At 40.4% G+C, this 14,856-nt stretch overlaps 1 protein-coding gene across 1 annotated transcript in view; it reads left to right on the top strand.

The window, feature by feature from the left end:
- GLE1 (GLE1 RNA export mediator) overlaps positions 1–14,856 on the top strand; it is a 36,446-nt gene that overhangs the window by 4,502 nt on the left and 17,088 nt on the right. The window contains exons 2-6 of the mRNA XM_037008036.2: positions 8,002–8,220; positions 9,600–9,710; positions 11,141–11,289; positions 11,549–11,609; positions 11,831–12,085. Coding sequence (XP_036863931.2) covers positions 8,002–8,220; positions 9,600–9,710; positions 11,141–11,289; positions 11,549–11,609; positions 11,831–12,085 — 795 coding nt within the window. The remainder of the gene's footprint in view (positions 1–8,001; positions 8,221–9,599; positions 9,711–11,140; positions 11,290–11,548; positions 11,610–11,830; positions 12,086–14,856) is intronic.

Raw genomic sequence — 14,856 nt, 5'->3', positions numbered from 1 at the left:
CTTAGAGTCTCTTTGAAAATAAACACTTAGAGACCATCTGGTGGATCCACATCCCTCACTCTTGGTCTCTCAACTGCCTATAAACCCCCTAGACAACGCACCACCCCGGACTCTCTTGTCCCCTCCTGGCATAAGCCGGGAGCCCTGTTCTTTCACTTTATCTCTAAATAAAAGCCTGTACCTCGCTCTCCTACCTTGAGTGTTTGTGAAGCTCATTCTTCGGCTTCGTGAACAAGAACCCTGGCGTCAATACCCTTTAGGTCTATCCACGTTGTCACAAATGTCAGGATTTCCTGCTTTTGTACAGCTGAATAATATTGTGTATATGTGCAACATCATCTTTATCCATTCATTTCTCGGTAGATAACTTTGTTGCTTCCGTATCTTGCCTACTGTAAATATTGTGCAGTAAACATAGCTGTAATATATCTTTTCGAATTAGTGATCTTGTTGTCTTTGGGTTATTGCCCAGAAGTGGAATTGCTGAGTCTTACGGTATTTCTGTTTTTAGTTTTTTGAGGAACTTTGATATTGTTTTCCACAGTGGCTGCACCATTTACATGCCCAGCAACAGTGTAGGAGGGTTCCCTTTTCTCTGCATCCTCGCCAGCACTATTATTCATGTCTTTTGGGTAGTGGCCATTCTCACTGGCATGAGTTGGTACCTCATCGTGATTTTGATCTGTGTCCCCGCTGATGAGTGATGTTGAGCATCCTTTCATGCGTGTGTTTGCCATCTGTATGTCTTCTTTGCAAAAATGTCTATTCAGGTCCTCTGCCAATTTTTTAATTGGGTTGTTTGGGTTTTTTTGGTGTTGAGTTGTATGAGTACGTCGTAGATTCAGGATATTAGCCCCTTCTTGGCTATATCGCTTGCACATATATTCTCCCATACAGTAGGTTGCCTTTTTGTTTTGTTGGTTTCCTTTGCTGGGCAGTTTTCAGTTTGATGTAGTCCCACTTGTTTATTTTTGCTTTTATTTTTCTCATCTGAGGACATGTATCCAAAAAAAAATTACTCATGTTGATGTTCACAAGATTCTTGCTGGTGTTTTCTTCTAAGAGTTTTATCATGTCATGTCTTACGTATAGGTCTTTAATCCATTGCTAGTTTACTTTTGTGTATGATGTAAGATAGTGATCTTGCATGTAGCTGTCCAGTTTTCCCAACACCATTTATTGAAAAGACTGTCCAGTCACCATTGTATATTCTTGCCCCCTTTGTCATGTATTAATTGACCACATATGTGTGGGTTTATTTCTGGTCACTAATTCTGTTCCATTGATCTATATATCTTTTCTTGTGCCAGTATCATACAGTTTTAATCACTGTTGTAATCACTGTTGTTATACCTTTTTTAATTTTTTTATTTTTTTTTGAGAGGGCATCTCTCATGTTTATTGATCCAATGGTTGTTAACAACAATAAAATTCTGTATAGGGGAGTCAATGCTCAATGCACAATCATTAATCCACCCCAAGCCTAATTCTCGTCAGTCTCCAATCTTCTGAAGCATAACGAACAAGTTCTTACATGGTGAACGAATTCTTACATAGTGAATAAATTCTTACATGGTGAACAGTGCAAGGGCAGTCATCACAGAAACTTTCGGTTTTGATCACGCATTATGAACTATAAACAATCAGGTCAAATATGAATATTCGTTTGATTTTTTTTTTTTTTGCATTCAACAAATATTTATTGAGTGCCTACTGGGTGCCAGACATTCTTTTAGGCAGTGGGGGTACAATGGGGAAGAAAAGATTCAAAACATTCTGCCCTCAGTGGAGCTTATATTCCAACAGAGGGAGACAGACAATAGACCAGGCAACAAATTACATGATTTGTATGTTGGGAGGTGATAAGTGTGCATTAAGAAGGATCAGGAATGCAGGGTGGGAGAAGCTTGTGTTTAAATAGGATAGTCATCTTAGGCCTTGTTGAAAGACGAAGAGAAAGATGAGCTATCCAGATGCAAGAACATTTCTAGCAGAGGGAACAGCCAGTACAGTGCCTGAAGTAAGAATGTGCCCAACCTGTTTCAAGGAGCAGCCAGCGGCCAAGGAGGTATCTGGGGCAAAGCTATTGTTGCTGAAATATGACACAGATAGAAAAACTGATGCACAGATTGAATCATCATGGTAAAAATTAACCCGAAAATGATTCAGCCCACTAAAAACAATTTCAGAAGAATGGCCAAAATGGCCCTTGGGTTAACTGCACCACAGTACAGCATTGAGCAAGGAATTAAATTGGCTCAGAATTCGCTCCAGGGCAAACTTTCTCAAATCCATCTGAATTGGTATAATTCCAATTTTTTTTTTTTTTGAGAGGGCATCTCTCATATTTATTGATCAAATGGTTGTTAACAACAATAGAATTCAGTATAGGGGGGTCAATGCTCAATGTACAATCATTAATCCATCTCAAGCCTAATTCTCGTCAGTCTCCAATCTTCTGAAGCATAACGAACAAGTTCTTACATGGTGAATGAATTCTTACATAGTGAATAAGTTCTCACAGGGTGAACAGTACAAGGGCAGTCATCACAGGAACTTTCGGTTTTGATCACGCATTATGAACTATAAACAATCAGGTCAAATATGAATATTCATTTGATTTTTATACTTGATTTATATGTTGATCCCACATTTCTCCCTTTATTATTATTATTATTTTTATTTTTAATAAAATGCTGAAGTGGTAGGTAGATGCAAGATAAAGGTAGGAAACATAGTTCAGTGCTGTTAAGAGAGCAAATGTAGATGATCAGGTGTGTGCCTGTAGACCATGTGTTAATCCAAGCTAGACAAGGGCATTAAAACATTCACAGATGCAGAAGATTTCTCTCAAAACAGGGGGGGGGTGAGGTTCTAAGCCTCACCACTGTTGATCCCCAATTTCTCACCTGATGGCCCCCCTGTGACTGTGCCTGTCTTAGGTTGTTCCTCCCTTGAGGAATCTTACCCGTCTCTGGCTAACCAGTCATCTTCCGGGGCCATACAGGGAAATGTAAAGTTGGTAAGTGAGAGAGAAGCCATATTGTTTGAAAAAGTTAGCTTTTTACTTCTTTGCAGATTCATGCCCTGTGGCTTCTATGCCCAGCATTTGTCTTGAGGTATCTTTACCACTTGGAGGAACTATGATACTCGGTAAATTCGATATGAGGCACGAATTCTATTTAAGGGTTGTAATTAGAAAGGAAGAAGAAAAGCTATAGAGGTAGCAGACGGAAGAAAACATGGGAGGATTGATTATTTCTTTGACATATCTTCTTGTAGAGTAACTTAAACACGTATAGGTTTTAAACTACTAATTAAATTGCGCACACACATTAACATAATAGGAATACAGTTACATAACCAAAGCAGATCTATAATTACCAGCCATCTCCAGTGAAGCCAAGAAAACCAGTTAGGCACCCTAGGCATTTGTGAAAATTTGTCTATGATATGATGGATATTGTCCAACTGTACTTGAACAGTCTGAGAGAAATCAAACAAATTAAAACAACCCATTCCTGGGAACTGTTCACATCCCATATGTTCTTTTAACAGTAGATAGTCTGTAGTTGTAAGATTTTGGAGTGCTGCAACTTGCACTTCTCCTAATTCTTGGTTGAGTTCTGACAGTATAGATCCAGTCAAATTTGTTGTTTTACTGAAAGCACAGGCCAGCTTAGATATCTCCTTCGTCATTCCAATGGCAAGTCCAGGAACTGGTGGGATGGATGCAGCTACAACTGCAGCATCGCCTGGATCTTTGTTGAGGTTTTTTGATGATCATCTTCTGGTATGACTCTTCCAGAGAGTGCTGATGTTGGAGGTTCTTCTTCATATCGTATCTTAGTTCAGTTTCTGGGTAGCCAAATTAGGCTTTGATCCTCTGTATAAACACAAACAGACCCTTTGCCCACACTTTGATATGCCCTTTATACCATTGTGTAGAACTCATTGGAGGTCACCACACAGGAACTGCTTTTTTTTTTTTTAAGAGCAAGGAATATTATCAGAAAAGTGTACCTCCATAGCCGATCATCTGACACCCTTTAAGTGATCAAAATTAAGGATATTTAAAGCATGCATTAATTGTTGATTTACAGTTAGTTTTATCCTATCAAGGAGTAATCCCCCTTTTCTTTCTTTCTTTTTTTTTTATCTTTAATCTACACTTACATGAAGAATATTATGTTTACTAGGCTCTCCCCTATACCAGGTCCCCCCTATAAACCACTTTATAGTCACTGTCCATCAGCATTGCAAAATGTTGTAGAATCACTACTTGTCTTCTCTGTGTTGTACGGCCCTCCCCTTTCTCCCTCCCCCCCATGCATACTAATCTTAATACCCCCTTTCTTCTTCCCCCCCTTATCCCTCTCTACCCACCCATCCTCCCCAGTCCCTTTCCCTTTGGTACCTGTTAGTCCATTTTTGGGTTCTGTAATTCCGCTGCTGTTTTGTTCCTTCAGTTTTTCCTTTGTTCTTATATTCCACAGATGAGTGAAATCATTTGGTATTTCTCTTTCTCCGCTTGGCTTATTTCACTGAGCATAATACCCTCCAGCTCCATCCATGTTGCTGCAAATGGTAGGATTTGCCCTCTTCTTATGGCTGAGTAGTATTCCATTGTGTATATGTACCACATCTTCTTTATCCATTCATCTACCGATGGACATTTAGGTTGCTTCCAATTCTTGGCTATTGTAAATAGTGCTGCGATAAACATAGGGGTGCATCTGTCTTTCTCAAACTTGATTGCTGCGTTCTTAGGGTAAATTCCTAGGAGTGGAATTCCTGGGTCAAATGGTAGGTCTGTTTTGAGCATTTTGATGAACCTCCATACTGCTTTCCACAATTGTTGAACTAATTTACATTCCCACCAGCAGTGTAGGAGGGTTCCCCTTTCTCCACAGCCTTGCCAACATTTGTTGTTGTTTGTCTTTTGGTTGGCAGCCATCCTTACCGGTGTGAGGTGATATCTCATTGTAGTTTTAATTTGCATTTCTCTGATAATTAGCGATGTGGAGCATCTTTTCATGTGTCTGTTGGCCATCTGTATTTCTTTTTTGGAGAACTGTCTGTTCAGTTCCTCTGCCCATTTTTTAATTGGATTATTTGTTTTTTCTTTGTTGAGGCGTGTGAGCTCTTTATATATTTTGGACGTCAAGCCTTTATCGGATGTGTCATTTTCAAATATATTCTCCCATACTGTAGGGTTCCTTTTTGTTCTATTGATGGTGTCTTTTGCTGTTCAGAAGCTTTTCAGCTTAATATAGTCCCACTTGTTCATTTTTGCTGTTGTTTTCCTTGCCCGGAGAGATATGTTCAAGAAGAGGTCACTCATGTTTATGTCTAAAAGGTTTTTGCCTATGTTTTTTTCTAAGTTTTATGGTTTCATGACTTACATTCAGGTCTTTGATCCATTTTGAATTTACTTTTGTGTATGGGGTTAGACAATGGTCAGTTTCATTCTCCTACATGTAGCTGTCCAGTTTTGCCAGCACCATCTGTTGAAGAGACTGTCATTTCGCCATTGTATGTCCATGGCTCCTTTATCAAATATTAATTGACCATATATGTTTGGGTTAATGTCTGGAGTCTCTAATCTGTTCCACTGGTCTGTGGCTCTGTTCTTGTGCCAGTACCAAATTGTCTTGATTACTATGGCTTTGTAATAGAGCTTGAAGTTGGGGAGTGAGATCCCCCCTACTTTATTCTTCTTTCTCAGGATTGCTTTGGCTATTCGGGGTCTTTGGTGTTTCCATACGAATTTTTGAATTATTTGTTCCAGTTCATTGAAGAATGTTGCTGGTAATTTGATAGGAATTGCATCAAATCTGTATATTGCTTTGGGCAGGATGGCCATTTTGATGATATTAATTCTTCCTAGCCATGAGCATGGGATGAGTTTCCATTTGTTAGTGTCCCCTTTAATTTCTCTTAAGAGTGATTTGTAGTTTTCAGGGTATAGGTCTTTCACTTCTTTGGTTAGGTTTATTCCTAGGTATTTTATTCTTTTTGATGCAATTGTGAATGGAATTGTTTTCCTGATTTCTCTTCCTATTGGTTCATTGTTAGTGTATAGGAAAGCTACAGATTTCTGTGTGTTAATTTTGTATCCTGCAACTTTGCTGTATTCTGATATCAGTTCTAGTAGTTTTGGAGTGGAGTCTTTAGGGTTTTTTATGTACAATATCATATCATCTGCAAATAGTGACAGTTTAACTTCTTCTTTACCTATCTGGATTCCTTGTATTTCTTTGTTTTGTCTGATTGCCATGACTAGGACCCCCAGTACTATGTTAAATAACAGTGGGGAGAGTGGGCATCCCTGTCTAGTTCCTGATCTCAGAGGAAAAGCTTTCAGCTTCTCGCTGTTCAGTATAATGTTGGCTGTGGGTTTATCATATATGGCCTTTATTATGTTGAGGTACTTGCCCTCTATTCCCATTTTGCTGAGAGTTTTTATCATGAAGGATGTTGAATTTTGTCAAATGCTTTTTCAGCATCTATGGAGATGATCATGTGGTTTTTGTCTTTCTTTTTGTTGATGTGGTGGATGATGTTGACAGATTTTCGAATGTTGTACCATCCTTGCATCCTTGGGATGAATCCCACTTGGTCATGGTGTATGATCCTTTTGATATGCTGTTGAATTCTGTTTGCTAATATTTTATTGAGTATTTTTGCATCTACATTCATCAGGGATATTGGTCTGTAATTTTCTTTTTTGGTGGGGTCTTTGCCTGGTTTTGTATTAGGGTGATGTTGGCTTCATAGAATAAGTTTGGGAGTATTCCCTCCTCTTCTATTTTTTGGAAAACTTTAAGGTGAATGGGTATTATGCCTTCTCTGTGTGTCTGATAAAATTCCAAGGTAAATCCATCCAGCCCCGGGGTTTTGTTCTTGGGTAGTTTTTTGATTACCGTTTCAATTTCTTTGCTTGTAATTGGTTTGTTTAACTTTTGTGTTTCTTTCTTGGTCAGTCTTGGGAGGTTGTATTTTTCTAGGAAGTTGTCCATTTCTTCTAGGTTTTCATATACCTTTTTTTTAATAAGCCTATTTTCATTTAAAGAATTACATGTTCATATCAAAATTAAAAACAAAATTTAAGGGAAATATGTCACTCAAGCATAACTTTATTTCCTTTATTTATTTATTCTTTTTAGTGTAATAGTATTTTTTATTTCTGATAGTTGTAGCCATATTGATTTATCCTTTTGGTTTTTCGCTTAGAATTGAATCTTGGGAAGAGCAAAATGGAGGAAAATGGTCAAATGATACAAACTTCCAGTTATAAAATAAATAAGGAATGGTTATATAATGTACAACATGATGAATATAGCTAACACTGTGTGCAATATAAAGAAAGTTAAGAGAGTAAATCCTAAGGGTTCTCCTCACAAGGAGAAGTTCTTTTTTCCTTTTTTATTCTTTTTATTGTATCTATTTATGAGAAGAGAGTTGTTAGGTGAACTTACTATGATAGTCACTTCACAATATATGTAAATCAAGCCATCATGTTGTAAAACTTATACAGTGATGTATGTGAATTGTTTTTCAATCAAACGGGGGAGAAAATTTAACATTAAGTATATTACATAGTATTCACAGTATTGTTAAGTGACTGATATTCCACTGAATATGTATACGGTAGTTTACTTCAAAATTCCTCTTGTGTTCATTTCTGTTCCAGCATTTCAGGTTGCTTTCAAATATGCTGTAATGCCCTTCTTTGTACATTGTTCCTTTTTCCGTAGTTAGGGTTATTTAGTCCCATACCCTAAACGTAGTCAGGGTCATTATCAGGAAACTACTGTGCTTTCTCTTCAGCTCTGATTGTTAATACAATTACTTTACGTCTTTGGTATGTATAAGTGTATGTATTGGGCATCCTTAGATTCTCAATAAGGCTTGTAGTGGATTATAAGGATAAAATTATCTTTGATTGCTGAGATCAGATGACATGCAAGTTGGGCTTCACCCTCCTCTTCTCTCTAGGATATTTTAGAAGAAAGTATGCGTCCTCCCAAGCTATCTCCTTACTGTGGATGGGTGATAGATCATGTCTTAGCCCATCAGCAAGAGAGCCCACTTCCCTCAAAAACTTCAACATCCTCTAGATCTGCTTCAGACCTAGACCAGCCTTCATTTGTTCCCACATCTCCTGTCACAAGCCCTGCCTTCTCACCAGCCTCCTCAGCACCAAATGGAACCAAGGTAAGGGTTTTAATCAGCTTAAGACAAAAGACAATGGTGGCTATAAAGCTGAAGTGTTTAATATCATCATACAACGCTTGACCTTATCCGGAGAAAAATAATGACTGCTGCTTCTTGTAGCTGTTTGTAGGGACAATGTTACTACATCACCCAGTGTTCTTTTTATGGAGACCCAGAGAGAGAAATTCTCGTCTGTTCTTAACACCAAGAATACTAATTAATTTTATGAGCAGTTGGATTGTTTTTTCTCATGAGCATTGCATGTGTTTAACTCATAAGGTCTCCCTTTTTGTGTTGGCTGCTGGAAGGCTTCGTGTAAAATTTATACCAGCTCTTGAATTTATTTATCATTCGCTCTGCATGAATTTTTACCCTCTTTCGGCTCTTTTGTCCCCAATTTTGTTTCTCCTACTTAAAAACAGTTAAATTGTTATTGGTGCTGTCCTTCCTATCTGGTGCTGGACAGAATTGCTGAGATCCTCTCCAAGTATGAAACTCAGTCATTCTTGAGGTTAAATGAAGTTTTGGAGGGCTTTCTATAATGCATTATTGTATCATTTAGGAGTGGCGTTTAAAAAACAGAAAACCAATTTAAACTAGCTTGAGGAAAACAAGGAAGAGAGAAAGGAATTAATTAAGTAATTTATTATTAATTAATTTCTAAGTAGGCAGTCTAGGAGCGCATTTAGAATCAGTTAGGCGATCTGTTTTCCGCTTTTCTCTGGTTTACATCATTTCTGGCATGATCCAGTGACCCAGACACAGGCCTTTGCCTCTCGTTCTCTCGATTCTGCCTCACTCTTCCTGGTTCATTTTTCATGTAGACTCTATATGGCAAGATGGCTGTTGGTAGCTCTCGACACACATCTTCCGAGGTTAACATCCCCAGATGAAGAGAAAGCCCTCTCAGAAGCTCCATCAGAAAAAGAGAGGTGGACTCTGCCCCAGCTTGGGTCATAGGCCTCATTCCTGAAGCAGACGCAGGGTGACAGAGCACTTTGATTGCAGGCTGGTTGCATGATCACCCCTGAGGCTAGGAGTGTAGAAGACTTGGGGGTGTGGGTTGGGGTTGCTCCACCCACATGGCCTGAGCACAACTGGATGCTTAACAAAAGAAGGGGGAAAAGCTTTCTGGGCAGATCAGAACAGATAGTTACAAGGAGAAAAAAAATCTGCCCAAGTCAACAAGCATCCAGTTTTTAAGGAAGACAATTGGAACAGGGTCAGTGTCACGTAAAGCACACTGGTCTGACCTAGATTGTTTTGTTGTTGCTTCTATTAGTTGTTGTTCATAAGTAAGGATGTGGTTTTTGTATAGAGAGGATAATACCAACTTTATCATCCTAAAAGCTTGATTTTGTCATCTTCTGTCTGTACAGAGCAAACGTGAGTCCCAGCACACAGAATCTATGGCACTTCCGTCCCCCCGGGGGATCACAGTGGAAGGCTGCATCCGGATGTGTGAGCTGGTGCACAGAAGGAAAGCACTGGTAAGTGACCTCTGAAGTAAGGCCAGGTGGGCCCCCTAGGGAGCTGCCTTTAAATACATTTCCTAGGGGATTATGAATGCCCACCTTGTGCTACTCATCATGCCCCCACTAGCCTGCTCAGGGTGAAATAGAGGGCATGGGAGGATGTCAGAAGATTTGCAGATCTCTTTTTAAATCATTACAGTAGAAGTGCCTGGTGTCTGCCAATTTTAGTCTAATGATTTGGGGAAGGGGGCAGGAGTTGACTGTCCATAAACATTCCAGCCGATGTCTCTACTTTCAGCCCCATGAGCCCCACCTGATTTCAGGCCTGCCGTTTCCCAGTCCTCAGCCTCTTGGAGGTTCTGCTGGTAGGCGGGCCTCTACCTGAGAGGCGTAGTCTGAGTGTGTGTCTCCTCGGGCTTTCTCCGCCCCGCCTGTCGGTCCGCACTCCGCCGTGGACTCCTCTCTTCTAGAGGATGTTGACAGTTTTTCCCTGCTGCTGATCGCCCTCCTGTGCTCTCTGATGTTGTCTTTTTTTTTCTTTTCTTCTCAATTCTTATTTAAACAGAGGCTCCGAGGAGAAGATATATATGCTTTCTTTAATTTGCCTTCTTCCACTGGAAGCTTTAAAAAAACTTTTAAAATAGAGTAACATAATGTATTTTGACATATCTCCATGACAGTGTATGTGGTATCTCATCCTCTTGAAAGGCTGCAGAGTATTCTCCATTATGACACACTGTAATAAATTTAACCAATCCCCATTTAATTTGTTTAAAATTTATTGCCATTATCAACAGGGCTGCAGTGAACAACCTTGCTTATAAATCTTTGTACACGCATGCAAGTATTTCCTTAGGATAAATGCCTAAAGGGGAGCTAGAGTCAAAGTGTATGTATATGCTTCAGATTTTGACAGTTAAGATGTCACTTCACCCCTAAAAACCATATGGGAACCCTCTTGAATAATAGTAGAAATACCTGGTCCCCTCAGATATAAAGGAAAGGGACTTAGCTAAGTGGAGATTGGCAAAAAATCTAGGCAAAATAATAGGACAAGGAAAGAAGTGAGATAGGAATGTGCATAGCATGTTGGTGGAGTCAGAGCAAGGATTTCTGTAGAATACCCTGAAACCGTCATGAGATCACAGAGGATGGAGGCTTCAACACTCGGGGCTATTTGGTGCTATGTTGGTGAATTCCCACTTATTTCCAGCTTATACTGGTGTGACATAAAGAGTATGGGGCAAATTGGAGGAGTTCACCAAACAGTTGAGTTTAAGTATCAGCCCAAAGGGGCGAGCTGACTTGAGCAAAGTTTCTGAGAAGGCAGCAGATGATTCCATGCCCTGGAGTAGCCTTGGCATTGTTAGGTCTGATGGGAGGGCATTCCAGGGGGTGAGGGAGGCGGTAAAGGGGCTCCAGAGAGCGGTGCTGCTTCTCTCCAGGAGAGGCTGAGGTGCCGGCAGGAGGAGCAGGAGAAGATGGTGCGAGCCTTCGCCGACATGGCTTCTGAACAACTGAAGCGGTATGATGAGCGGAGGGAGCTGAAGCACCATAAAGAACTCCAGGACCTTCGGGAAATGATGGAGAAGAGGTGGGTTGCCCTGGGGGGGTATGACCAGGAATGTCAGTGTGCTCAACTGGAGCTCTTTCCCAGCCCAAAACCCAAAGGGAAAAAGAGTCCAACTTACTTTGAATCCTTAAAGTATCAAAATAACAGAGAAGCTTATAATGTAGAAAACTGAGCAACCTTGGGAAGAGGACCAACATCTGACAGAGAGGGAGGCTGTTAGGAGAGGTCAAAGGACCACAGGAAGCATCCCCAGCTCTTCTTCCTGCCATTTTCCCCTCAGCTCCAGAGAAGCCCTGGGCCACCAAGAGAAGCTAAAAGCTGAGCATCGTCACAGAGCAAAGGTCAGAGCCTGGGCAGTCCGTGTGGGTGGCTCAGCGTCTGGCTGTACACTGCCTGCGGAGTCATGTTCCGGCAGTCATGGAGGACCTGGCCCACAGGCCTCTGTGTGCCTGGCCTTGGGCCGTCCTCTTCCTGCCGTGGGGCCCCACAGGACTCGAAGAATGTAGAGAGAGAAGGCCCAGGAGCCCCTCGGAGAGAGGTAACCTGACAACCCTTCCTACAGATTCTCAACCTGAAGCTGCGGGAGGCAGAGCAACAGCGCCTGAAGCAAGTGGAACAGGAGCGGCTGCGGAAGGAAGAAGGCCAGACCCGCCTGCGGAGGCTCTACGCCCTGCAGGAGGAGGTGCTGCACCTCAGCCAGCAGCTGGACGCCTCGGAGCAGCGGCACAGAGACCTGAAGGCTGACCTTTCTGCCTTCCGCACCCGAGGCAACCAGCTGTGTGGCCTCATCTCGGGGATCATCCGGGCCACGTGTGAGGTGAGGGGGCTTCAGAGGGACTCTGTCTTCTGTCTTTGACACGGAGAGCCTTAAAAACAAAATTGTTTTCTGATTCAAAACTAGAGCCTGCTTATTGTAGAGAATGGCAAACATCACTTGTCATCTGCTAACCTAGAGTTAGCCACTGTTACATTTTCTGTTTCTTCCCTGACAGTGTGTGTGAGATTCCCCACCCCAAACTGGACTCATCTAGGTAGTTTCATATTGTCACTTAAAAAGTACATGTTTCAATATGGCTTCTCTCTCACTTACCAACTTTACATCTCCCTGTATGGCCCCGGAAGATGACTGGTTAGCCAGAGACGGGTAAGATTCCTCAAGGGAGGAACAACCTAAGACAGGCACAGTCGCAGGGGGGCCATCAGGTGAGAATTTGGGGGTCAACAGAGGTGAGGCTCAGAACCTCACCCCCCCTGCTTTGAGAGAAATCTTCTGCATCCGTGGATGTCTTGCTGCCCTTGTCTAGCCTGGATTAATACTTAGTCCATAGGCACACACCTGATCATCTGATCATCTACATTTGCCCTCTTACAGCACTAAACTATGTTTTCTACCTTTATCTTGCATCTACCTACCACTTCAGCATTTTATTAAAAATAAAAATAATAATAATAATAGGAGAAATGTGGGATCAACATATAAATCAAGTACAAAAATCAAACGAATATTCATATTTGACCTGATTGTTTATAGGTCATAATGCATGATCAAAACCGAAAGTTTCTGTGATGAATGCCCTTGTACTGTTCACCATGTAAGAATTTATTTACTATGTAAGAATTCGTTCACCATGTAAGAACTTGTTCGTTATGCTTCAGAAGATTGGAGACTGACGAGAATTAGGCTTGAGATGGATTAATGATTGTACATTGAGCGTTGACCCCCCTATACTGAATTTTATTGTTGTTAACAACCATTTGATCAATAAATATGAGAGATGCCCTCTCAAAAAAAAAAAAAAAAAAGTACATGTTTCTTCTGTTTACAAAATACTTTAATTCATTTGGTAATATTGACCTGCTGTTCTTATGGTAAAAATGGAAACTTTACAGAAATGCGTATTGCTTTTCTTTGAGCACATAACTATTGTAATCGTTAAAAGTATTTTGATATTTTTGAGGTGCTGTTAAGAAATGCAGGTATTGCGTTGACACATAGTAGCTATGAAATAAATATTTGATAAACAGATGAAATTGGATACTTCCAACATATAGCCATACTAAAATTTATTGAAAAAAATAATGCCTGTTGAATATTTAAGTTTCTTTATTCTCACTACCATGCATAACACAGCAGCTTATATGTCTTTTCCATATTTCTGATTATTTGAGATAAATTCCTAGAAGTGAATTAGTTAAAGAATTTTAAGGTTCTTGATTCACATCCAAAAGTTATACCAATTCACACTTGTATAAATTGTTTGTTCTCACCCTTAGTTCGTATGTCTACCAGAGTTCATGATTTAAAAAACCAACTTATATGACCTATAAATTATTAAGAACTTTAAGCATTTATCATATCTGAGGAAGAAGTTTATTTTGATAGCCTGTTGTTCCCTTTGAATTCTCTCCATGGCTTTTGCTTACCTTTCTTTTTGTAAAATTTCAAACCTATACGGAAGGCGAACAGCCCAGTGGTCCTCATGTACCCATTCCCCAGCTTTAGCAAGACTCAACACGGGGCAGTCTTGTTTCATCTATAAACCACCCGCACCCCTCCCCCAGACGGCAAACACAGAAACATGTTGGTTTATCTGGAAAATACTTTGGTTTGTACCTCTAAAAGAGGTTTGTACCTCTAAAAGTATGGCCCTCGTATGTACCCCTAAAAGATAAAACTCTGTTAACATAACCAAATACTAATCTTACACCTAAAAAACTAAAAAGTTTCCTTAATATGACCAGATATCTAGTCATTGTTCAAATTTCTGTAATTGTTTCAAAATTTTTTAACAATCGGTTAGAAAATTAGCATCCACACAGAGTGCAGCCTTTTGGTTTGCTTTATGTATGTATGTCTTCCTCTTCCCAGACAAAAGATAGCTTACTGGATGTACTATTCTAGACTTTGCTTTTAGGGGTCGTTTGAGGGGTTTGGCCCAGTGCTTTCAGGCTGCCACCCCCTGCCTCTATTTTTTTTATTTAAATGTCATTGATATACAATCTTAGAAGGTATCACATGAATAACACTGTAGTTTCAACATTCAACCATATTATCAAGTCCTCACTGCCCAACCCCCCGTTGCAGTCACTGTCTATCAGTGTAGTAAGACTCTGTAAAGTCATTACTTACCTTCTCTCTGCTGTACTGCCTTCCCTGAGACCTACCTATATTGTGATTACGGATTATAGTGCCCCTTAATCCCCTTCTCCCTCCCCACCCGCCCTCCCCAACCCCTCCCCTTTGGTAACCACTTGTGCTTTCTTGGAGTCTGTGTGTCTGCTGCTGTTTTGTTCCTTCAGTTTCGCTTTGTTCTTATACTCCACAAATGAGTGAAGTCATTTGGTACTTGTCTTTCTCCACCTGGTTTATTTCACGGAGAATAATACCCTCTAGTTCAACCCATGTTGTTGCAAATGGTAGGATCTGTTTTCTTCTTATGGATGAATAATATCCCATTGTGTATATGTACCACATCTTCTTTATCCATTCATCTACTGATGGACACTCAGGTCGCTTCCATACCTATTGTAAATAGTGCTGCGATAAACATAAGGGTGTATATGTCTATTTGAATCTGGGATCTTGTT

Source organism: Manis javanica, chromosome 2 (genome assembly GCF_040802235.1).
Source record: "Manis javanica isolate MJ-LG chromosome 2, MJ_LKY, whole genome shotgun sequence".
Classification (NCBI taxonomy): Eukaryota; Metazoa; Chordata; class Mammalia; order Pholidota; family Manidae; genus Manis; species Manis javanica.
This window is presented reverse-complemented; position numbering and strand designations above follow the sequence as displayed.